The 26,601-nt window shown below is 35.6% G+C and overlaps 1 protein-coding gene across 1 annotated transcript in view; it reads right to left on the bottom strand.

Moving 5' to 3' along the window:
* The window catches only part of Cftr (CF transmembrane conductance regulator), a 137,552-nt gene that overhangs the window by 42,701 nt on the left and 68,250 nt on the right, over positions 1 to 26,601 (bottom strand). The window contains exons 12-20 of the mRNA XM_040728649.1: positions 21,222 to 21,316; positions 19,221 to 19,307; positions 15,831 to 16,539; positions 13,725 to 13,853; positions 9,853 to 9,890; positions 8,849 to 9,099; positions 5,736 to 5,815; positions 3,164 to 3,314; positions 2,246 to 2,473 (exon numbers count right to left, since the gene is read on the bottom strand). Coding sequence (XP_040584583.1) covers positions 2,246 to 2,473; positions 3,164 to 3,314; positions 5,736 to 5,815; positions 8,849 to 9,099; positions 9,853 to 9,890; positions 13,725 to 13,853; positions 15,831 to 16,539; positions 19,221 to 19,307; positions 21,222 to 21,316 — 1,768 coding nt within the window. The remainder of the gene's footprint in view (positions 1 to 2,245; positions 2,474 to 3,163; positions 3,315 to 5,735; positions 5,816 to 8,848; positions 9,100 to 9,852; positions 9,891 to 13,724; positions 13,854 to 15,830; positions 16,540 to 19,220; positions 19,308 to 21,221; positions 21,317 to 26,601) is intronic.

The following is a 26,601-nucleotide window of genomic DNA, read 5'->3' on the forward strand; positions in this document are numbered from 1 at the left end:
ACAGTGCTAACATGTTTTAAGAGTAAATTTCTTTTAGGATCAGGAAACACAACCCATTAAAAAATTTAAATATCCAGAATTATGATGATAAAAATTTCCAAGATAAATGTTCATAAATTATTATTATTCAGATTATCATGTCCCAACTGATAGTACTTGAGTCTAACAATAAATAATTATCATAATGATAAACACATATGAATAAGTCATACTATTATTGACTGAAAATTTTCATGTCTACATTTTCTCAAGTTTAGGTCCACCACAGATAGCACATAACTCCTTTTCTAGCATCAAATTATGTATTGAAAATTGTTTAAAGTTCATCCAGGTCCCCTAGATATTTCTTGTTTGAAAATAAGATACATTTTCAATGATTACAACAATAAGCAATGTAATAGTTACAGACAAGACTACACTGTTTTGAAAAAAAATTGTCACAATACTATGGGAGAAGTATTACTGTGTGTCTGTGCACACAAGAGCAATTAGAGAAGTTAATCATGCCTGTGAGTTAATACAAATTAATATTAGTTAAGACCAATAGAGTATGGTCGGTAATGGCTGAGTTCTTGGGCTGTGCATCTCATATCAACAGGAGGTGCTGTACAATGCTAATTGTTAAATGTTTTGTCTACTAGCCTTGGTAAGCCAAGATTTGGTCAAAATCGTACCTATTATGATACAGCATGTGATAATCATTAAGAAGTTTTACTCCATGTAATTTAGTTATATTTAATCCCCTCTTATATAAAAATAATCAACACTTTGTTCCCCCCAAATCATTTTAAGGTACTCTTCTGCACGGCTAAAGAGTCACAGACATCCCTACCCATTTATATCTTTCTCATAGATTCATTTCTCAGTGATGTATTGAGAAAGCAATGCATGGGGAAGTTGACCATCCTCATAGCAGTTGTGTATCTTCAGGGAATACAAAGAATCTGCTTTCCATCCTCTCTTTATAATTAGACTTTATAATTAGAGGATCTCAAGCATTAATTCAAAAGGCAGAATGGAGAAGCCACATGAAGCTCATGAGGGTGATCTTTGTAAATGAAAGAAAGAAAGAAAGAAAGAAAGAAAGAAGGGAGGGAAAGAGGGAGGGAGGGAAGCAAAAGAGAGAAGGGGGAGAGAGGGAGGGAGGGAGGGAAAGAGAGGGGGTAAGAAAAAATAAATACACACAAGACAGGACTGAAGTGTCCACAGGAAGTGGTGACACAAGCCAGCATCCATCTGTTCAAGAGTCAGAAGCATGCCTATGCATGATTCTCCGGTGCCTGTTCTTATCGCTCTGCTACCCAAGTGTGACACCCACCAGGAAGCTGCATGAGGCCTTCTGATAACTCATCAAATGGTGCTTTCTTTAGGGTTGAGGAATGCTATTCTTATAATCAAATAATGTTGCAAATATGCATTGGTGTGGCATTCACTCTGAACTTGTGTCCTATATATATATAATATGTAATGTTTAATACATATCAAATGTTATATATAAAACATACAGCATTTTGGTTCAGAAATCCTTAAACTAGAGGCACTCATTTATCTGTGTATACTTTTATTTTCTTTTTTGACACACATTATGCCACATATTTTATGGCTTTTTTGCACAAAAATAGTAAATTTCTGAACCTTAGTATTTGAAAAATAATGCAGTTTATCTGGATTATTTTACTTCTGTGGCAATTTTTATTCATTCAAAATTCATATAAGACAAAGAATTTTACAAATAAGTAGTTGTAAAAAGAAGAAAATTTACAAGAAAGGTGAGAGAAGCCCGCATGCATGTGCACACTTGTGTGAGTGTGTATGTGTGTGTGTGTGTGTATGTGTGTGTGCACATGCAGGTGCATACAGGCACCTGCACATTTCTCTTTCCCAATTCAGAGAATTTTTTCATAAAGAAATCTATTAATTCTGAAGTTAGGATTATTTGCCAGCATTACCATGAAAAGGTTTTTTTTTTCCTGTTAATCACATTCATGCTATCTGAATCATTATCTAATCACTTTTAAAACAGTGGAGCTAGGGGAAAATACCATATAAACCTTTAAACAAAATAAATTATTTGGAAACAAAATAACAGAAATGCAAAGAAATCGCTTGCACTTGTGAATACGCTCCAAAAGTCTTTTAAAACATCTAAAATGTTTAACATAATTTTAATGTAAAAATGGCATTTTACTCAATGACAGAACTTTGACTTATATGCTCAGCAGAGTTGCTAATAAGTTCACAGTACCTGTTGTCAAAATGGAAACGAAGGTGACCACAATGAAGAAGAGGACAAAAATCATGTCTATTCTCATTTGGAACCAGCGTAAGGTTGACAGATACAGAAACCAGTTGGCAGTGTGCAAATTCAGAGCTTTGTGGAACAGAGTTTCAAAATAGGGTTGGCGTCCAAAGGCACGAAGTGTCCACAGTCCTTTTAAGCTTGTAACAAGGTGGGTGAAAATTGGACTCCTGCCTGTGAATCGTTCCATTGGAGATAACATGAAGCTTGTAATACAGAACAGAATTTCACATTACCATGTTCTGACAAAGATTAACTTAGGAATAACAACACCATAAGCATCACTGGTTGGAGGGGCTCTTACCCTGAAACAAGAGCTTACTTTTATAATGCATGTCCCTCCCTTTTACCAGTCAACTATGGGTGATAACTTAGTACAGAACTATTCTTCTTTATAACTCACAATTCTTGGCAAACAGTAGTCATTATTCTTTGCTAATCCTAAATTCCTAACTGCTGAGAAAATGAGTTTTGTCCTTAGAGTCAATTTTCTAAATCTCTCAATGAAAATTTTCTTTGAATGGATTTAACTTTGAAGTTTCAAAGAAGAAACACTATAAGCTTATTCTGTTAAAGAAAATTTCCCCACACCAAGGCTTCCTTTGAAAGACATACTCCCTAAAGAGCTCAAGCAAAGATTAACCAAAAAAAGCCAAGACATTAAGGACAATGAAGAATTCTGTCTGGTTAGCATGGGCAAGCATCTCCCCCCCACACACACACATATACCATGGTTATACAATATTAGATATTAAAGCAGGAAACATTTTTTTTTGGAAAGTAGGATAATGGTAGTGATTCACAAATAGCTCCTGTGGCTCCCTTAATTCCAGGGGAACCCTGCACTTCCATCCCATGCTGTACCTTCAGATTCCAGTTGTTTGAGTTGTTGGGAGGTATGAAGGAAATATCCCCTCAGTAAGATAAAGGCCACTAACCCAGGCACGGTTGCCAGGAAGATGTAGGGCTGCAAAACCGACACGACAATTATAGCTCCAATCACAATGAACAGTAACTGTGGTGGAAAGAAAGCATGGTTGTGAGGAAGGATTTCACTTTGGAAAGAGGACACAGTGCATTGGTGGCTTACATCTGCACGGATTATTGCACTTGCTCTGTTCTTAATAAGGAAACAGTGCATTCTCCAAGGGAGATGCTGCCTCAAAGCAGTTTCTTCAGGCTACATGGAAACAATTTTTAAAAATGCTTAGTTTGCTGATATGTAAATTGTTGAAGTTTTACATGGTGCTTTCTGATCTTAGGGTGATTTTATTTATCAGATATAAACTGTGTAGTAAGTAAATTTTACATGACTATGATTTTCTTCATCCAATCCTTTGAAACAATGAATCTTTTGAAATAATACAAGTGTAAATGTTAATTTTCATGATTTTGTTAAGAGAGTTTTTTTAAAATGGTGCATTCTTAACAGAGCATTTTCGGTGACAAATAACTGTTCTAAATATAGGTTTAGTCATGTAGGTAAGTTCAATTTTCTGACCCAAGCTTTTCACATTAAATGTTGAAAGTATTATTTAATGTCTTACTCCCTTTACAAAACTCAACTATTCCTATTGTAATAATTAGAGATACTCTAATAACTCAAAAAGATTATGGTAGGTGGTGGATTTAATTTAAAATTAAGCATTTTTTCCTATCCACACTGTCAAAATGTGTTTTGCCTACCAACACAGACATATCTCTACATTATCTCCCAGAAAGTTAGAATGCTGTTTGCAATATTGGTATATGTTTACCAGATAGATGATCTACATGACATCAAGCACACATTATTTTTAAAAGATAAAACATTCCCAAATATTTATTTCACAATAGCTCATTTGGATATGTTAGCCATAAATAATAATCATTTTAAAGCCAACCTAGTGTGACTTCCATATGTTAATGAACAAGCCAATTCTTCACTGGGTTCCATGGGTTCGCTAGCTGATGCCATTATAGGGAATGGTTACAGTAGATCTTAGATCTACGGAAATCTTTCAGTTGTTCGCTACTTCATGAAGCCTTACCAGCTCTGGGACTTGAGCTGAAATTTTTCAAGCTACATGGGACTTGAAAGCCATAACGAATGTAAAAGCAAAACTTTAATTTGTAGGATAAATACTTGAAAATCAACTCTCTCAGATTTCTGAGGTGAACTTTAAATTGAGAGAAGACACACAGTAGACCACCAACATAAGGAAATATTATCAATCAGCACCAGTTTTAATACTTTTGCACACAGACCAAGATAGATGTCCACAATCTACTGAGTATCTAATTATATTGCATTATATTTTATTAGTATACTCATATTATACACCTATTATTTACTTTCCTGGAATGGGGAACTAATGTTTAGTGTTAAATAGACACAAAGTCACACTTTTGAGCACCTGAATCAAAACAGGGTTCAAAACATGGGTTAAAAACTTCTAACAGGTGCTGCTACTGCTAAGTTGTATCTTTAAACACAGCAATGAAGGAAATCCAAAACACAGTTCACTTAGAACAGTATTTGATTATGTCAATCATTTCAGAGGAGGTAAACTAACAGCTGTCTTTCTCTGCATCTGCTGATGTTGCTTGTATATACACAAGAGTGTAATAGTCCCTATTTTTTTTTAATTCAAGTTCTTTCAAAATCTATTATATTGGACAGAAAAGAAAGAAACAAGACATAAGAATGAGTCATCCCAATAAGGGCAGTGTTGTGTTCCAACTATTTCTCCAAGTGAATTTGGTCTCTGAAGTATCAGGAAGCCATCAGTAAGCTCAGAACACTGTGCCTCAATCAACAGCAAGGGTATCAGGTTACAACTCCCTGTGTGCTGTGACCTTGGAGTCCTAATGTGGCTCAAGGTCACCTTCATTAATTGATTGGATAGTCAGCCTCACAGCATGGCTACCTGTAGGTCTAGACACAACTGTTATTGACGGATAGCCCTCATAGAGTCTGAATATTTTTTCCTCATGTTTTCAACAAGTCATTTTCTTTCTGTCTCTCTGCTGAGTCCCATTTTGTGGGGAAACTGTGTATCTAATTTGTATTACTCATGAGTATGGTTGGAGTGTAGCCTATCCAGGGACTCCATTTTCATTTCAGTGTGTGACTTAAAAATGGAGGGTGCCTTCAAACAGTTGAATTTTACAGTCAATGATTGGTGGAAGATGATCTTTTGAGCCCTTCAAATCAATCCAAGCAGATACTATTGTTTCTAGAGGTAGGCCTGCCTGAAATAAACAGACCTGCCTAGTTATTGAGTTCATTAAATTTGTGACTTTTAAAGACTGCTTTCCAGGAAAGTTAGTTGTTATTCAGGACTTCAACTATTACAGGGAAAATTAGCAAAAATTCACTTGCTTTTTTTTTTAAACTATCGAGAAAATTTTATGGCTCATAGAAAATTCTTGATGATAGTTATTCTGTACAAACCTGGATGAAGTCAAATATGGTAAGAGGTAGAAAGTCATCCAAAATTGCAACATCTTTGGAGAATCTGTTAATAATCCCACCTGTGATACAAATAAAAATTCTCAAAAAGTAATCAAAGGACACCAATATATTTCATGCTAAGTTTGGATTACAGCCAAAGCATTTAGAATAAGAATTATTATCTAATCAGAAAATCAAGGATTTATCAAATATTAGCTTTGTTCAAAATTCTAACTATATATTGAAGTTATTGTCTCCTATTTTTGAACTTCTATAAAACACAGAGTCCTCTAAGAGTCAGCTTAAAGCAACCTCTTTACAACAGGTTCCCATTATAATTAAAGTGATGTATGGCTGGTCATCTTACCCTTCAGACCTCACTTCTGCCATTCTAAGTTTTAAGGTACCTTAATAGATGTGCGTTCATCCTCTCTTTACACTCATCTCCACCACACAGGGCAGACACACCCTCCCTTCTGTGGGTATGCCCTCCAGATGCAACTCTGCAGAATTCTCAGCTATCTCTTGCAGAACATGCCAGATGGGACTTGCTTTTTCTATATTTTCCATCTTCTTCGCTGCTAATCTAAGCTTCAACCTGCACTCTAAATTCCAAACTCACACATCTAAGTCTTACTTGTCAACCCAAGTGAGCTAAACATTACATGCCTTCTACATGTCTGGGACAATGCTGGCTACAGAGATGATAGAGGTGATTAACTCACTCTTCCTTGTTCTTGAGTGATTCATTGTCTACAAAGGAGCTAAGCAATTTGATAAAGCATAGCATTATACTATGACAACATTGTAATAACCTTATCATTCTTTCACTATTAACTGCAGGATAAAGTACAAAATTCTTTGTTTAATATTTAAAATATTTAATACTTTCCAAGAATTTGTCCTTAACTAACCTTGATTCCTCTATTCAAAAACACTGAGATAAAGGTGTCTATTCTTTAGACAGTCTAGCCTTCCCTAACTCTGCCTCTGCGTTGTTTCCTTCTATCTAACTCTTTCTCCTCATACCCTTTTGCCAAATTTGTACCTCTTTTCTGGCTCAACTAAATGCCCTATCTGCAAGACTTATTTGGTATTTGCTGAATCTGGAAGTAATTTCTTCCTCTCCTTGTTGCAGAGATTACATATATGCTGTGTATCATAGTTGCTTGTGAGTGCACATATGTTATATCTCTATTCCCACACGGTAGATTTTTGAGGTGAATAGTATTATTCCATGTTTATTTTATATGACCCAAAACAAAAGCAAAAAGCCTTATGTAGACATGTGATATATATTAGTTAACATATTCATTAATAATATTGGTATATCCTCTCATAAACAACCCAGACAAGGAATGCATACCCCATGACATTTAAAATTACCATTTACAAAGTTTACTTTGCCAAAGAGTGTCATTATAATGATGTTTATATTTCAAATTTTATTTCAACCAGCAGTGTTCTAGCTAAGATAACCACACTTTGCTGAGGACCTAAATTATGAGCCTGCATGAGTACAAAGTCACTTGAGTATGACAAGGTGGGGGAAAGTAGCATAAGAAAGTCAAAGAGCCAGAGAAAATGAAGGTCATGGAAAATCAAGGTCAAGGTATGATTTTGAAGAGCATATCTAGGAGAAATTCCAAGGGGTTGTTGTCAAGTGTAACAGAATAGCTAGGTAACAAGAAGAATAATCATATGCCACAAATCTAACAGCTTTTTTATTCAACAGAAAGCAAAAATTTTATGTACAACAACGACAAAAAATGAGAGCAGGCCAAAGGGAAATGTTCTAAGATCAAATTGTTATTTTAGTTTTCAAGAGGATGAATAAGGAGGAACGCAAATAACACAAAGGTAATTAGAAGTTAACCTAAAAACAGATGAATATTCAGGAGGCAAATGAGAAAAGAGGAATGTGTGCTGGTCACTAATGCGTGAAACCGAGAAGACAGACTGCACTATGATTGGTTGTGAGGAGAGGGAGGTGCTCTGGAGAGGGAAAGAGAAGTGGGCTTCCTTCGGGAGCAACACCCACAGAAGGCAATAACAAAAAGACGCTAGCATTTATTTCACATAGGACGTTAACAACAATAATAACCATTCATGTGTCGCCAAACTTAGACTCGAATGTCTGTGTCCTTTCCACTGTGATTCATGGCCCATGGTTTAGTTTGCCAGAAACGGGTTAAACCCCTACCCTCTCAGGGTTTCAGAATTCTATAAAAGCAAACTCACCAGATCAAGTGAATTGGTCATTCCCTTAATTCTAAAATTGTTACAGCGAAAGAGGATGACCAGAAGCATATACAAATGAGGCAAACCTTTGGTGAGATATAAGGGCTCCAGAAAAAATTATCTTTCTAGTATACCAACACTTAATTTTTGTCATCTAGAACACCTGATGTGCATGTATTTTGAAGTTTTTAGAGACAGACCATGCTAAAAAGTCTCAGTTCTCCAATTTATTTTACATTTAGTATAATTACTATGCCTGATATCTCTCCTTGCTTGTGAGCACCTCTGGAGAAAGAATGAAATCTTGTTCATATTTATGTGCCAGGCTTTCCCTGGCTTAGTACCACACAGAAGGATCTCCAGTTACTGCCATCAGAACACTTAGGAATCTCATTATATTCACAGTCTTTAAAAGTAAGCATTTTCAAAGAACCTTATTACCACTGATATTCAAATGTTTGGTTCTTTTTCCCAATTCTCTTACTTTAGGGGACTGTAATTACAATGGTGTCAAAATGCCTGATACCACGTACCATGCACTGCAGTTGTCTCAAAATATATTTAAAATCTTCCCCTACCCCACAAGGTTCTTTAATACATTCCTATGAACACTCTCGAAGAGTCTCATCAAACAGTTATTCTCCCCATCAAGACACTTTTCATAATAGAATTTTATGTTTTTCCATGACAACTTCAAATTTCTTCCTCCTGTAAACAATATTATACATGACCATATGATGCCTGGGAAAAAGCTAGACCAAGTATGTGAAAAGAAAAAGTCCAAGTTATCCAAAAGAGGCGGCTTCTACTGAAACTGTTGCATCGGAATCACACTATGACAAAATTAGTTTTATACAACTAATCAAAAGTACCTGCTTTCAGCATATTGAAGGTTGACATTGGTGCATGAAGAATAGAATGCAACATTTTCTGGTGTAAAATTTTTGATGCTGTGATTAGTGTGTGTACCAGCGGCAAACCTCTGAAGAAGCCCAAAGCAAGCAAAGTGTCAGCCACTCCCACGTAAATGTAAAAAATATAATAGAAGCTGGTATTGGTGATAATCACAAGATAGGTGTTATTTGTACTTTTAGTACCATTGTTTCCATTGTGAACAGGGTTGCTGGAAAACAAAAAAAGTGTTATTTTACCACTGAATCATAAGAAAAATAAGTATAAAGAAGCATGAACTATTGGCTTAAAAAGGCAACCCCTTAATTTGATGGATTTTGTCTTGAAAAAAGTTTTAAGTTTTCTTATAATTGAAATAGATGTAACTGATACTCATTTAAGTAAAATACTTAGTATAAATTATTAAATGCAAAATGTTCCTTTATGTATCTTATTGCATTTCATGGAAACTGAAAACAACCAGTATTTTTTAGATATAAATGAAGAGCTGAAGGCACTAAACAGCTTTCATCTTGAACAAATATAGTAAACTTCACGGATCTTTTGAGGATTCAGCTACCACTGGATTGAAGAAATGGTTCTTAAAATTGTATCTTTATTGAACATGCACTTACTTATTTTTCTTGTCGTCATTTCCCTAAATGGTTCACTATAACAATCACTTGCATAAAATTTACACAATACAAAGCATCATATAAATCTAGAGCTAGTTTAAAGAGTATGTGGTAACATGCATGGGATACATGAAGTACCATACACTTTTATATATGGGGCTGCAGTGCAGAATTTAGTACCTTTCACCTGGAACCCAATCTCCTCAGAAACTGAACAATGACTGTTACCTGTTTTCTCCTCTCATAATTTGGAAGAATGTGGAGGGCACAATGAAGCATAGTAGATATGGAAATACTTTATAATCTTCAAATGAAAACAAAACAAAATCCACAATGTGTGGAGTACTCACTTTTTAAGCAACCACAACACAAATAAAGAAGCAGCCACCTGAAATGGAACAATACACAGTTGATTTTTTTCTAGCATCTTTACCTATGTTTTCCACACCATTTCCACATGACCAACATCAAAGTGAATACACTTTCAATTCTTGGCTTTGGACTTCTGGAGTCAGCAGCTGCAGTAATTGTTTTAAGTGACACTAGTGGGGCAAGAGCAAATTAAGTTTATGGAGTTCCATTCTCACTCATTCTGTCTATTCCCTCATTTATTCCTCAAGCACTATGAGTTTAGTCCTATGGGAAAGTTAAGAATTAGCTACTTAAAGAAAAAATTATTTTACTTTATTTTATTAATTTTAATAATGAAAACCTAATGGCATTATTTTGATCATCATGTTTTCTCATCATATGCATAGTCTCCATGTACTGTTTCAGTAAAAAAGAAAAATTTTGTTTTCTAGAGATTGAAGTCAGTGTAAAACAACAAGAAATCCAACAACAGTAAGTTTTTTCAAAGTCTTTGTTCTTTTACAAATGTCTTCATCTGTCTTCAGACTAATTGAATACTCAGGTCTCTAGATGAGGCACATGTACTGAGAGACTCAATTGTTACACTCATCCTTTGTTCCAATTATAAGAAAGTCAGTAATTCTGCCATTGCCAACACTCTGAATAGGAGTAAACCCCAGAACAGATGTTTATGAATGGAACAACAAACAACTTTTCTAAAGAATGGGCCTAGATCCTAATGTAAAGTTATTTCCTGGCTATCACATGAATTCATCAATCCAAACTGTTTCTACTGACTATAGTAAAAGCATGTTCAAAGACTTTGTAGGAGGCCTTTAGGAAAAATATTTGAGGGTTACAGAAACAATAGAGTAACTCTATAATTTCACTCCAGAATGCTTCAAGGCTTTTATAAAGTTCGTGTAATTTTTGAAAGAGGGATACTCCTCAATGATTAAGACATAGCAGCAACAAAATAAATTATAGTCATCTCCCATTTCTAAACTGGGGAGGTTAAACATGATGCTAATGTTAACTTTAATTAACAGATTTTTACGTATTTCATGTGACAAAAAATGCCCTAAAGTACACATCCACAAATAAATGACATACCCTGAGAGGGCTATCATTGACAGCAAAGGTAGTATTATGGGAACACCCTATGTCTCTATTTTAGTACTGATGCAGTCACTTGGGGATTCTTGATTTACGGTCTAAAGAAACAGCAGCTCTCTGAAGCAGGGTTAAAGACCATAAGACAAAAGAGTAAACAGGGTCTTCAGATGCTACAGTCAAAACATCCTCTGGTTATTGTAAAGAAAACAGGAAACATCCCTTAATCGACTGTTTACATTTTCCCTTTCTAGTCCATGATACATTGCCAAGAAGGGGCACTAGAAAGAGTAGCACAGTAGAAATATTAAACTATTTGCTTAGTGTTAATAAGAACTAATAAAAGACACTACTTTTTACGGAAAATTTATAAAATATACACTTTTTCAAAATGACACGATTGAAAAATATTAGCAAATTAAAAATTGAGGGTTTTCTCTACTTTAGTAATTGTGAAGAAATAGGAAAAGAAGGGATGAGTTGCTAAACTTATTTCATATTACAAAAAGGAAACACTGAATGAATGATATAAAATCATAAATATAAATGGAAATATAGCCTTTATTAAAATAGGTATGGAGGAAGATGTGCATCTTGGTGTTTCTGTGGGTAGTTTTCATCATTAAATATAAGGATTTATCAGTCTTACAAGAACTAAACTACCATTGTGGATTGGCACCTGTTCCATAATGGAATGTACCAGGAATCAAAAGGAATGCACAGATTGATAATAAAAAAAGCTTAATCTAAAGAAAAATCTATGTAAATTTTGATTAAACAAAGTAACACAATTGCAGACATTAGCAAATATGGTGTTTAGCTATAAAATCACACACATCATTTAAAAATTACTATATTTCTCTTATTACTTTTCTTATTACTCAGCATTTTTGAGACCTACTTAACTGGCTACTGCCAACAGATATTGGGGGGAAATCATGCCATTAGACTGCTCCCTGTCCCCAAGAGGGCATGACTGATGCTTGTCCACCATGACTTCCTTTCCCCTTCCTTTCCCTTTATGTCCCTTCCCTTCCCTTTCCTTTTCTTCCTTCTTGTCCGCTCTCCCTCTGTCCCTCCCTCTTTCTTTCTTTCTTTCTTTCTTTCTTTCTTTCTTTCTTTCTTTCTTTCTTTCTTTCTTTCTTTCTTTCTTTTTTTTTGTTGGTTTTTTGAGACAGGGTTTCTCTGTATTGTTTTGGAGGCTGTCCTGGAACTTGCTCGGTAGACCAGGCTGGCCTCTGCCTCCCGAGTGCTGGGATTAAAGGTATGCGCCACCAACGCCCAGCTTTCCCTCCCTCTTTCTGTCTGTCTTTCTTTCCTTTCTTTTTTCATTTGCTCCTTCTTTTTCTTTCTTATTCTCTCTCCTTCCTTCCTTCCTTCCTTCCTTCCTTCCTTCCTTCCTTCCTGCCTTCCTTCCTCCCATAGTGGCAGCTCAGTGAACAATGAATAGTTAGTTACTTGGCAATTGCTTTCTCTTCAATAGTTAATTTCTTAACTGTAAGATGTCCTTTTTTTCTCAGTTGAGTATTCATGATTTAGATATGAAGTGGCCCATAGACTCATGTGTTTGAATGTTTGGTCTCAAGCTATTGTACTATTTAGGAAGGCTGTGAAATCTTCAGGCTATTGAGTGTTAATGGAGAGTGTAGATCTTTGGGTAAAGTCCTTCAAGATTTTCAATCTGATCCTACTTCCTGTCCATTATTTGCTTTTAGATTATGCATGCAATATGGCCCACCACCCTATTACGCCTGCTGCCATGCCTTCCCAGCCTCCAGGAATATATCCCCTCAAACACAAAGCCAAAATTAATCCTTCTTTCCTTAATTGTTGGGTGCATTATGATAGCAACACAAAAATAATGGAGCGAAATAATAGTGCATACACGTGTATTAGGTTAACATACAGGAAGCTGCCTGAGACAAAGTTGCTACAGATGAAAAAGAGTCACCACCACCACGAGTCACCACATGCATAGTTACTAGAATAATACCTGGAATTCCTTTCAGTGATTAATTTCAATCAACATTCAATTACAATTAATACTCCTAATAGTCTAAGCTTTTGGATCTGTTAAAAACTAAATATATAGAGATATAATGAACGACTGAAGATTATAGGCAATAAAACTATACTGTACTTGGGATTCATGCTAGCTGTGTGGATTTTAGTGGCTCTTATCACAAAAACAAAACATTTATTCAAGATGACGGTTGTATTATTGGCTTTGTTATAGTAGCCTTTTTATAATATGTATGAATCTTTAAATATGTTGAATATAGTAAATATTCTCAATAACATTTATTTTATGGGAATTCTTAATATATAGTATTTGTGTTAAAGTATATTTTATGTTATATCTGAAATACTAAAATATCAATAGTAATACTAATTGTGACGTTTTTAAATTTTTATTTACTTTTATGTGTATTGGTGCTTTGCTTGCATATACGTCTGGCCACCACACATATGTGGTACTAACAGAGGCCAGAAAAGAGCACCAGATTCCCTGGGACTGGAGTTAAAGACGATCATAAACCATCATGTGGGTGCTAGGAATCCTACTTGGTCCTCCGGAGAAGAAGTCAGTGCCCTTAACGACTGGGCCAACCCTCATGCTCCTGTTGGCTTTCAGAAGCTATGAACTATCCAGACAACTACCACTGAGAAATACATATGTACATTTATATGTATGTGTCCTTACCAATGCAATCCCTTCATATAGTCACACAAACAGTTTACAACCAAACATTCTTACCTCAACCAGAAAAACAACCAAGCACCAAATCAGCACTATAAGCAAGCTTTTATGGAGAGTAAAATATCGGAGGTATGTGTTCCATGTTGTCACCGTGGGTATCTTCACCGAATCGTCAAAAAAACACTCCTGAGGAAAGAAGTGTGATTCTGAAACAAACCTAGTCCATGCCACCACTGAGGTTTCATTTATAATTCAGGGAAGTAAAGGAACACATATGGCTAAGTGGCTTTAGCAAATACAAAGTATTAGAACTGCCATATGTCATGGTCACATCAATAGGATGTCTGCTGGAGCAATGTAAGTTTGAAAAGAAGCACAGTGACTGTAAGTGGTAGCACTTAAATGCTTCATAGCACCACATGTTTTGTCAGATGAGTGGTGCTATCAGAAGGTCCCAAAGTGTCCTTGATTTAACTTGTTGCAGTGACCCATGGACAAGACTGGCTAGCTACTAAGTTTTAATTTTAAAAAGCTGGCTTACATTTGCATATCCCTTAGGCATTCTACTTTTTTAAAAATTAAGACTTAAATTATAGAATTCTAATCGTAAATGTATTCCTCTAAAAGCCTTTGTCTTTTGGAAGACATATTTTAAAATGTGGGGGGAAAAGTATCCTTATATATTCTAAAGGAAAAAGATAGGGTTGCTCCTCATAAAATTTCATGAAATAGTGGTATTAGACTCACAAAGAAGGAGTCCTGTAAACCAGGAGTAAGGTTCACTGAGTAGAAATTAGACTGTGGGACTGGATTGGCCTTTATTTGAATTCAAGACCTACAAGTAACAGCCTGGGATGATTGAATGGGTATCTGGTGCTGAATTTCTCAGAACTTTATTTTCTTTTTCTGCAAATAGGGGCAAAAATATGACCTTCTATCATAATGAAGGGGATAGTGTGTAGCCTGGAAAGTAAAGTAATTGATGACCTAGCAACATAATAGTCAAAGAAATCATTTATTAAATGCATACTCATTAAAATTTATAGACTTAGATTTGGGAGTTTCATGTAGATGGATGTTAAATAATATAAATGAATTATCTTTTAGCAAATCATTTTAAATGTATGGAAATACTGAATGTATATTTTGGGGCAATTACTGATCCCTTTATTTCACAACACAGTGAGCTCAACTCAGACATATGAAATGACTTGTGATTGGCCAAATGATAACTTTCTATTAAAGACTTGCACCATTAAACATGCGCATCTACTAGGACTCTGTTTTTAACTTCATCTAAGGCACATGCATTGTTTAGTAAACAATAGCCCCCCTGTTTTGCATCGCTTTCTATTTTAAGAAAAGTCATTTTGCTTTTCCATTGATCAAAAGACTCCATTAGTCACAGGACATTCTGATGAACTCTACATAGTGATGGTCCTTCAATCTTAATATTGGTAGATACATGTTGAGCTTCACATAGCTTCTTTTGAAAAAAAACTTTCAAAAACATAACACATAAATCTGAAAAATCAGAAAGTGCACATTAACTGAATTCAGGCTTGAATGTTAATTAGTCTTGTCAAGAAGCCAGGTATTGGCCGGGCAGTGATGGCGCACGCCTTTAAGCCCTGCACTCGGGAGGCAGAGGCAGGCAGATCTCTGTGAGTTCGAGGCCAGGCTGGACTGACAGCCTCCAAAACAATACAGAGAAACCCTGTCTCGTAAAAACCAAAAAAAAAAAAAAAAAAAAAAAAAAAAAGAAGCCAGGTATTCATAATCCATATCTAGGCCATACATGTTTAGAAACACTTTGATGTCTACATAAATGCAACCATTTGTTTATATAATACTTTACTCCATTTTGTTCTAGAAAACCACTAACGCAGAAAATTATTAATTTATAATAACACGTATCATATCATGGACCTAGTAAAGGGACTCAATACTAAGCCCTTGCTTGGCTTACAACTTTTGGGGAGAAGTGAGATTTCAATTACAATCAGAAATAGTTGTTGTTTTATATTTGGAAGTTGCTTACATACGTAATTTCACCCTTAACCCAGAGACTATCAGAGAATGCTGCGCAACATTTAATACGTAGCAAAACTTACTGAAAATAGAGTTATGATGAGGGCTTCTTCAGACATGGAAGGCACATACCTTTAAATCTTCTTCATTAACCTCTTCAGTGATATTCAATGTACTGTCCTCAGACAACCGTCTTGAATATATATCCACATCATTTAAGCTTATCTGAGGAGCTAAGGAGATTTTTCGAATGGACGTCCTTGTCCTCTGGATGTTGCTGAAGCCTTGGGTGGGTGTGTATGTCATGAGGTCCAAAACAGACTGTCTTCTTCTGCCTGGAAATGTGGGGCCAGTGGGGATCATGTTGCTGCGAGGCAGGACTGCCTCTCCTGGTTCAGACTCAGGAACGAGGGAGAGTCTCCTGTCTTGGAGCTCATCAGAGTCTCCTTCTATGACCAATGGAGTCTTTTGCACAATGGAAAATTTCTTCATAGAGGTGACTGAATTTAGAACAGAGCTCTTCCTTTTTTCTCCATACTCTCCAGTCTGTCTAAATGCCTGCTTGGTTTTGTTCCAGGTGACAGAGGACTCATCTACTGAGAACCTGCGTAAGGTCTCAGTTAGAATTGAACTTCTTCTTTCCTCAGTAAACTGGTCAAAAGTATCATACCCCATGAGTTTTGAACTGAAGTCGGGACGTAGACTTTGTAATTCAGAAAATGTCCCATAGAAATAGCTGCTGCCCTCATGCAAAATTAGTATTTTGTCAGCTTTCTTTAAGTGTTCCATTTTAGAAGTGACCAAAATCCTAGTTTTGTTGGCCATCAATTTACAGACACAGCTTTGGAAATATAAAAATATATAAGATTTAATTCACAAATAGTAATGTATATTTAATTTTAGCATATTATCGTTTCACTGCATAAAATCTTTATCATGTTATTTTACCACTTAACTTAATGTGGTTACATGGATATGTACTCCACAGTAACTATTAGGTGCTTCTTGTATTGCAGCATGAAATATCTTATCATGTTGTAAGGTGAATACTAGTAGACATAGAATGAAATTCAATTTTTGATAATCAATAATTATCTGATTTTAAACAAATCATTTTCTCTTAGGTCTTGTTTTATTTCTCTAGAAAACAAAGGAATTGTTAGATGATCTTTAATGTTCCTGAAAGTTTATATTTCATTATATATTTAAATGTCAGAGATTTTTGGTTTTAATTTTTTAATTAATTTTCTCATGCATTTTCTGTTGACTAATCTGTTTTTAAGCAAAGTATAACAACAATACTTTAAAAGTAAATCTTGAAGCATACACTCTGGGGGGAAGCAGTTTCTTTTATTCAGTAAATACAAAAAATAAATAGCCTCAAGTTTAAACAACAATATCTAAGTTTATGAAGTAAGATAATAGTTATTATAGTCACAACATCATAAAGGCAGTATTGGGGTGTATTACATTTAATGGAATTTTCTCTGTCTCAAACTAGAGAGGCCTGCAGAGAATAGACTTATAAAAGGCAAACGTGTGGGAAGGCTTTGATACAAGCCCATACTGCTGGAACTAAGCAAAGTCCCAGAACCAAAGGAGCATCCAGCTCTTAAAATCAGAGCTGTTTATTCCCTTTACAGTGAAGGTAAAGCAAAACAAACAACAACTGAATAAACAAAACCAGCACAATGACTCCTAGAAGATCTGAACAAGTAACCCAGGCAAGGGTAATTAGTGCCCTGGACCCAACCGAATGGTTCATGTGAAATTCTGGAACAACCTTCCTGCTAAGGCATCACAAAGAGCCTGTATCATAGTGTACTGTTCAAGAGTTTGTGCTCTTGCATTTTATTAATGTCTTAGAAAATTTTTGTCTTAAGCTGAATTATATGATTAAAGTAGTCATGGTTATTTAGCATTCTGACTGTATGAACTCAGAGGCCTTGATGCAATGGCCATTGCAGAGCAACTTCATAGACTCAAGGTAACAGGTATGTTAATGCAAGACTATATTGAAGGAGATGATGCACTAAGCTTTAAGGGAAGTACAAACATGACCAGGGCCTCCTATAGCCTTTTTCATTAGATTAAAATTAATTAAGGGAAGACTGAAGCGAACTGTTAAGATGACTTATCATGTACGTACTTCTTTACTATAGTGTTATTCAGAAGCGTATCAGCAAAACTGGGGATTATTAAGTGTGGAGTGGAGATGGTGTTGATGGGACTTGGCATTTCATTCAGAGATTGGGGATAATATGTTCTTGGGATTGTGACTAGATAAGCCATGCTAATACACTTAATTTAAATGAGACATAAACTGAAAATGTCAAACAAAATCATTTGAAATTAGTCCCTCCAAAATAAAAGTAGCTTTAGGACAGGGGCCTTCTGTGTGTTTCATGTGTTAAATGTAGTTAAGTCCAGAATTAAAACATATTATTTAGCCAGGCGGTGGTGGCGCACGCCTTTAATCCCAGCACTCGGGAGGCAGAGGCAGGCGGATCTCTGTGAGTTCGAGGCCAGGCTGGACCGACAGCCTCCAAAACAACACAGAGAAACCCTGTCTTGTAAAAAAAACATATTATTTAATTTATCATAAAGGAAACTAAGCAGGACTCTAAAATATTTCAATCATTGGCAATGTCCTAAAGTGAAACTTTGAAATGAACCTATAAATAATTAAATTATTTAGCACACACAAACCAGATCCTATCACTTAAAAAACTTTTGTTTCTAGAGGACTATACTGTCTATTCTAATAAACTATTTTGTTGTCCATGACGTTATTTTTTAAAATTAGAAATCAAGTCATATGACTAACTGCACCACTTAGGAATTTCATACCCACTGGGCTCTAATAAGAACTTTACAGAAGTAGACATCCAAGTTCTCTGTGACCCAGGTGGGGCTGGGTCCAAGAAAGAGAAAGGACTAATGCAGAGGCACAGTATGGGCATTCACCATTACACAAGTCATTATTTCTTATGTATGACATAACATAAAATACTAATACAGAAAGATAAGTAAAATTTTAAAAAATATTACTTCTTACAATAATGGAAGACATATCTCAAGACAGCGATAATGTAAAAAATACTTAAATATCAATTGTTATAACAGGACAACAATCAAAGAAATTGGCTTCACAAGTGATCATCAGAACAGATTTTGATAGAAGTAATCTTCAACCTTGGCCAGAATTAAATAAGTAATATCTTATATTCTCCTGTTCTGAGTCATACAAATGATGGATATATTGCTTCCTAATGTTGCAACCCTTCAATACAGTTCATCATAATTCATAACTGTAATTTTGTTACTGTTCTGAATCATAATGTAAATATTTGATATGTGGGATGTCTGATATGTGACCCCTGAGAAAGGGTTGTTCACTCTCCAAAGGGGTTGCAATCCACAAGTTAAAACCACTGCTCTAGAGCTAATATGCACCTTATGATGATACAGAAATTTTGTGATCTTTTAGCATGAGCATTATAAGTGAGTCAAAAAACATACTTTTCAAATATTTGTTCTTCAGTTAAAACATCTAAATATCCAAAAGGAGAATCCAAGAGGTACACATCAGCATCTTTATATACTGCTCTGTAAACAAAGTAGAAATGAAGTTAGGGCCCCTCCTTTTATTTGTATTTCATTTAGAACTGATATTTTAAAGCCCTGGCATATGTTATAGAACTGCCACCAGTCTATGGGGCCTCTGGTACTGGAACAGTATTTATCTCTAGTGTACGAATGAAGCCCATTCCCATAGAGGGATACTTTCTCAGTCTAGACCCACAGGGGAAGGCCTAGGCCCTGCCCCAAATGAGAATCCCCCATGGAAGGCACCACCCTCCCTGGGGAGCAGAAGAGGGATGGGATGGGGAGGTCAGTGGGGAACATGGGAAGATGGGAGGGAGAGGGAACTGGGATTTATATGTAAAATAAGATTGCTTCTAATTTAAATAAATAAAGAAAGAACTGTCATCAGATCCCTACAATGAAAGTACACTTTTTACAACACGGGGTAGAAGCAGCACTGTTAGTTACTGTTCCCATACCTATGCTATCAGTACTGTAAACTGTATCAGGTGAGGAATAATGAAATAATTTACTTTGCACCTGCTCCTTATAACTCTTTCATGGATGTTACACATAGGGAAGGATTAATAATTTACATTAAGAAGCAACACACAAGCTATTTAAATTTCTTTAATTTTTTTATGTTGAGTGTTTTGACTGCATGCATGTGTACCATGTGTGTGGAGGTGAGTGTGTGTGTGTGTTCATCAAACAAAAGAAGATGAAAAACTGAACATTTGAATGACAGTAACAAGAACCATCTGTTTTCAGTATTATTATACATTGTACATAGCAAATATGATGAAATCTTAAACTAGTAAATATAAATACTATGTTGAAGCCACATACCATACTTTACTTAAGTATCAGATAAGGGAATTAACTTCCAAATAATTATGAAGCCATCATCCCATCTGTGAATTCTCTGTATCAAGCGTAATCTCAAGATCAAGGCACAGTTGAATATAAGGAGTCAAGATTACCTGGATTAAATAGTGACTGTACCATTTCCCTGTGGCTTTTCCAAGTTAATGTCTGACTACCTCAATTATCTTGTGATTTCTTCCATAAAACGAAGAGAACAATTTCTGCTAGTAGGGTTGTATGGAGCTTGTGAGAGCACACACACACACACACACACACACACACACACACACACACGGGAGGGGGGTATCAAGACATTAGTTGTGGTTACTCAGTGTTTACTTCTCAGGGTTTGGGAAGTAAAAGAGAAAGGGTCAAAATACTACTGAGTCAATGAAATTTCTCATTAACAATTTTGGTAACATAATAGAAAGAATTTTGTATAAAACTAGAGACCATCTGAAATCCCATATCACCAATTGTCTTTGAACAGAGCTACATTTAAATAAGATATTTTCTTCCTGACAAAAATTATATGTGCTTCTTTTTGACAGCTTCTAAATTCTCAGAGCACTTTCTTGTAGTCACATGACCAGGTCTACAATCAGAATCACAGATAAAGCATGTGCTCAGCATAAATTCTCGCTGTGTGTGGTGGTGGCACACACCTGTAATCCTAGTACTCAGAAACAAACACAGGAAGATCATGAGTTCCTCATAGGGAAACCTTGTCTGAAAACAAACAAGAAGTCTTAGTCCTAGTGACATCATTTGTCTTACTATTTTTGCTATAAAATCAATAATTATGTTCTAAATTTTAAAAATAGCAATTGCATTTCATCTAAACTGAGAAGCATAAACAGAAACCTAAGATGGAGGTATCTAGGGACAGTGAGAGGATTCATGATGCATTGAACAGAAATTTGTAATTTTGCCTCCTTGTTCTTTTCAGAATTCTATAGATTTCTGTTTATAACAATACATGCAACAAAGCAAACAAGTATAAACAAATAAAAATAAAAGCATGATATTTATAGGAAGTGGTCAGGGGAGCAACAGTTAAATGTTCACCTTGCTAAGGAAATCCTTGCACGTTGACCTCCACTCAGTGTGACTCCACCTTCTCCAAGAATGGTGTTGTCTTTTTCTGCAAACTTGGAGATGTCCTATTATCAAAAGCATGATACCAGAAAGGAAATTTAATATATTTTCAATCTGAAGTTGAAAAGCACATTTTCCTTCGGATGCAACTGTATGTGAGACCCTTGCTTCAACCATCCAAATGTTTGAAGACTGCATCTCAGTTCTTCCAAAGGCAATTCACTTAGGTGCTTAAAATAACATGGCCAAAATTTTAAACATACAATTTTTTCATTTTTAAAATATTATTCATGATCATTAATTAAGGTTTGGAAAACACAAAAAGTAAAATACATGTGTATTTGTGAAATGTTTACATATGGAGACAACTCAAACATATCATATAAACTCAAATTCTATTTAAATGTTAAAAAGCACTTTCAATTTAAAATCACTCTTAAAAAAATCTTTAAAAACAGAATAAGCCTGTTAATCAGAGAAGCTAAAACTACTCACACCCCAGAAATATGGAGTCATCTTCAGTGGCTGTCAAGGAATAAGCCAAGTTATTTCCACACTTCTCTTATTCACCTTCCCAAACAACAGCACAAACATCCTTATCCCTACCCATTATTTCTGTGTCCTCGCCCACTCAAGCTACTTCTGTCACCTTCCTGACACACTTGTCATTCCTCCTCCCATGAGCTTCCCTGTGGCAACAATCATGAAGGCATAGCAAAAGATCCGAGTTTCTGAGAAATAGTCCAGGACTCCAGACAGTATTAATGTAATTATGAAGGTAAGCTATAATCTTGGAGGGAGAATTAAATAACAACTTACATAATAGACCATTTCACAAGAGATTATAAAATAGTACACACTTAATTGGTAAGTTAACTGCTTAGCTAATAGAAGTGACAATTCAGCAGGCAGAAAATGTTGGGGACTTCCATGAGAGACCTGAGATGTGAAGGATGATATTGTTAGATACTGATCTTTAGTCTCCTTTCCTTCCTCCCAGCCCATCTTCTCACTGTACTTAAGACTTTCTTACATCTCTTCCTTTGCCTTTGCAAGTAAAACTAATTCATCAACATTTTGTTTTCTATAAACATGTGCCCATAAACATACACAATTACTATTTTTTCATTTATTTTAGCTAATATAAAAGTTAAGCAGAACTCCATATGCAAAACTGTAAGCAGAAGGCATATAAACTAATAAAGAAATCACTTTCTTTTTAAAAGCCTTTGAAAGATCCTGGTCGGTTGAAGCCATGCTATTCATTTGTACCGAAGAACCCTTTCTAAAAGCATTCCTGACGTGACCAAAGACCTGTGATAAAACATTAACTTTCCAAATACTACCATCCCAGAGACAGTGTCTTAGGGTTCCTATCACTGTGATACCACATGACCAAAAGCAACTCTGGGAGGTAAGGGTTTATTTCACCTATTCACCTTTTATGTCCCTCACTGAGGGGAGCCAGGGCAGGAACTCACGGCCAGACCCTGGAGGCAGGAACTGGAACTGAGGCCATGGAGGAGAGCTGCTTATTCATTTGCTTCCTACGGCTTGCTCAGCTTGCATTCTTATAATACCCAGGACCACCATCCCAGGGTTGGCACCACCCATGGTGGACTGGGGCCTCCCACATCAATCATTAATCAAGAAAATGTCCCATATGCTTGCCGACAGTCCAGTCTGATGGGGGCATTTTCTCAATTGAATTTCCCTCTTCCAAATGATTCTAGCTTATGTCAATAAAACTCTAACTTGTGACATAAAAAGTAGCTAGCACAGATGGCAGGGAATTTTTTTAAACAGGGATAAATTATGCAATTACATTTTCATTTCCTCTATTACCCTATTACTTAAAGAAAAAGGTAGGGATTCAAGTTCACTCCCATTGCTTTTCTAAAGCCAAATCAACACCTCTTGCTTTTAAAATGACTGAGTGATAAATGGTATAAAATCTCCACTAGAACAAAGTGTTTTCAATCCTCGTACTCTCTGCTAACGGTGTAACATACTAAGAGATGAAAAACACATTAAATAAATGTTTTAGGACTCGCCACACTATGACAGCAGACTGCTTTGAGAAAGGAGATCCATGTGAGCTGCTTTGAGGCGGTTCTGTTTGAAGTCATGTGCTGTGTTGCTCTTTCTTTGTAATGCAGACTAGATTAAAACAGTGGTATGTGCAATTCTTCCCTGGCATTTGCTCCCACTTCCCCCTAGAAAACCTATCACTAATATCATCACATATAGATGCTTTTGTGTTCTGTAGCTGGAACACATACTCTCATGAGTGGGATGACTGCATCAAGCTCAAATGTTCTATTTTGAAAAGTTACTGCCATTGTATGTCAAGTATTAAACAATACATGCAGTCAGAAGGGGAGCTGACACACTCTCAGATTTGATACAACAGTTCTTTCTCACTAACATTTCAAATACACAAAAGATAAATAGCATGATTCATGGCCATAGTTGATGAAGCCAGAATTCCAACCAATGCAACTTGTCCATGAAATACGTACTTCTAACATCTTATATTAATTTTAGTTTAAGATAACCTCAGTAGAATTTATTTGCAACCTTAAAATACTATATATTTACATAGAATTCTAGTTTGCAACACTAAATTTAATTTAAAATGTCTTTTCTTGACTCAAATGTATTAAATACTTCAATAAGATTTGTAATTTTCTTCAGATTCTGTACTGTGAATATCCCAATAGAACTATCACTACTACTAAAAATGTTAAAGTTTACCACTATTGTGAACTGAATAGTTGTTTCCCATTTATATTTTTAGATGATTTTGTTTCTATAAGGAACAACTAGCTAGGTATTTTACCTGTCTGCCTACAATTCACTCATTTGATCATAGTGATAACATGCTAAGTGAAAATTTTCAAGAGAGCAGCAGTGAATTAGTATTTCTTAAATAGGAGATGCAAGTCCGCCAAACCACTTTGAAAATGAAGAATGATTAAAGTAATTTATGCACATAAACATGTATCATTAAAATTTAACAGAATTTTACATATCATCATTAATGAACCTTTGTTATGACATATTTAGAATCAGAGGTTTTGGGATTTTTGGTTTTGTTTTTTGTATCTAGAATAATTTTTAAAGGATCTATTAGGATAATGAAGATACTGAAGCTTCAAGCAATTCTTTACCTTTCACATTGCTTTCCTAAATAGAAAATGTTACTGTTGAGCATGCCTGAAGTTCAAACAGCTGGTGGTTAATGCCAAGATATAACAATAATAAAGAAAAAGAGGCCAACAATTTCAGAGGGAGAGAGGGGCATGAGAAGGAATGAGGAACACAAAGGGAAGGGAGGAAGGATATAATTATATTTTAATTAAAATTTAAAATTAATTTAAATTTAAAAAGAAAATCACATCTCTAATCCATACCATACATGTCTAATGATCTGTATTCTTAGTAAATGAAAAATTAATGCTACTAACACAGAATGTCTTTACTTTGTGCTAAAGAGGGTATCTTTAAAATAAGCCACAAAAGTAAAAGCATAAAATTTATATTTCGATAAATTGACTATGTAAAAATTGTAACAAAAGATATCACAGAAGATGATAATGTAATGTATATAGCTGTCAGTCTAAATCCTCCAAACAAATACCAACATGGTATCAAATGTGAGTCTTTTATAAATTTTATCTAAATTAGAAATGATCTTATTTTGCATATCAATCCCAGTTCCCTCTCCCTACCATCCTCCCATGCCCCCCAATGTGAGGGTGAGGCCTTCCATGAAGGAGCACCAAAATCTGTGAAGTCATTTGGAGCAGGACCTAGGCCCTCCCTTATGTATCTAGGCTAACAGAGTATCCCTCCATGGGAAATGGGCTCCCAAAGTCCATTGAGAGACAATACTGTGGAAAGGGAAACACATAAGAAAGGAGGAAATGCTGAAGAACTCAGTATGAATCTACCTAATGTAGAAGGATAGATGGTTGTTATGAAAGAATATAACACCACTGTAGTCCAAGGAAGGGTTTGGCAAAGCAGCCTGGCTCTCTGTAAGTCAAAAATGAGCTAATAATTTTCATGTTTCCAAAACAGAGATCTACTTTAAGAATCCTGTCAGAATTCTGTAGATAAACATAGAGAAGGCGTCTCAAGACAAACTCAGGAACGGACTTCAAAACACAACTGGTGTCTTCATTAATTATGTTCTCTATAGCAATGGTCTATACAACACATGCTATGTCTACCCTAATAACTTAGAAATACATAGGAAAGGGTAAGAAAATATGTTAACAATCACTTACATAATCATGTAACTATAATTTAGAATAACAGCTACAGGACAAGAAAAAAATTAATTTACAAATCAGAATGAGCACACTCAGTAGAAAGATTAAAGTCCATACCAGGAATTTTAAAGATGTTAGTAAATGCATATTCTTATTAATGGCTGACAAGGTTGAAGATTGTTACTGCTACTTCAAAGTTTAAGTTGGAAAAATCTAGTGAAAATTTAAATGTGTGTTTATCTTATGGCCTTGCAAATCAATTGTGGGATCATGTGTGACAGAAAAAGGCATGCCTGTATGCAAAGGAGAAATATTCAGAAATTTTTATCATGTATACAATACAGAAGTAAAAGAAAACTGAGACCAGCAAGAAAGCCTAGCAGGGACTGGTGTCTGCAATCAAGTCTGAGGACCGGAGTTCAATCCCCGGGACTCACAGGTGGAAGTAGAGAACTGACTCCTGCAAACCTCTGTTTGAGCCCTCTGCTGCACAACCACACTTTCTTCTCTCTAAATAAATAACTAAATACATACATACACACATACATAGACATGGCTATGTCTTAAGAAAGTCGCAGGAACCACATCAGTTAGAGAAAGATACGTGCAAATCATATAACTCTGTAGATTGTAAAGCTAAATAATTATCCTATGAAATATTGCTCATAGTGAGCACATGTGTATATGGGTGTAGAATATTCTAACTGGATTGGAAAAGCACCTATTTTATCATTCTAATTACTGGAGCTTCAAGTTTTATAGCAGAGTTGTGGTGATGGGGTAAAAAGTCCTACTAAGATGTTGTCTAACAATAGGGGTACTGACTTATGAATAGTCTCTTCTATAGCACACTTTAGTTGCATGAATTAACTTTCTTTTTTTTTTTTTTTGGTTTTTTCGAGACAGGGTTTCTCTGTGGCTTTGGAGGCTGTCCTGGAACTCACTTGGTAGTCCAGGCTGGTCTCGAAATCACAGAGATCCGCCTGCCTCTGCCTCCCGAGTGCTGGGATTAAAGGCGTGCACCACCAACGCCCGGCGAATTAACTTTCAATGATATGAAAATAAAGAAT

Source organism: Mesocricetus auratus, unplaced genomic scaffold, assembly GCF_017639785.1.
Source record: "Mesocricetus auratus isolate SY011 unplaced genomic scaffold, BCM_Maur_2.0 Super-Scaffold_100019, whole genome shotgun sequence".
Taxonomy (NCBI): Eukaryota; Metazoa; Chordata; class Mammalia; order Rodentia; family Cricetidae; genus Mesocricetus; species Mesocricetus auratus.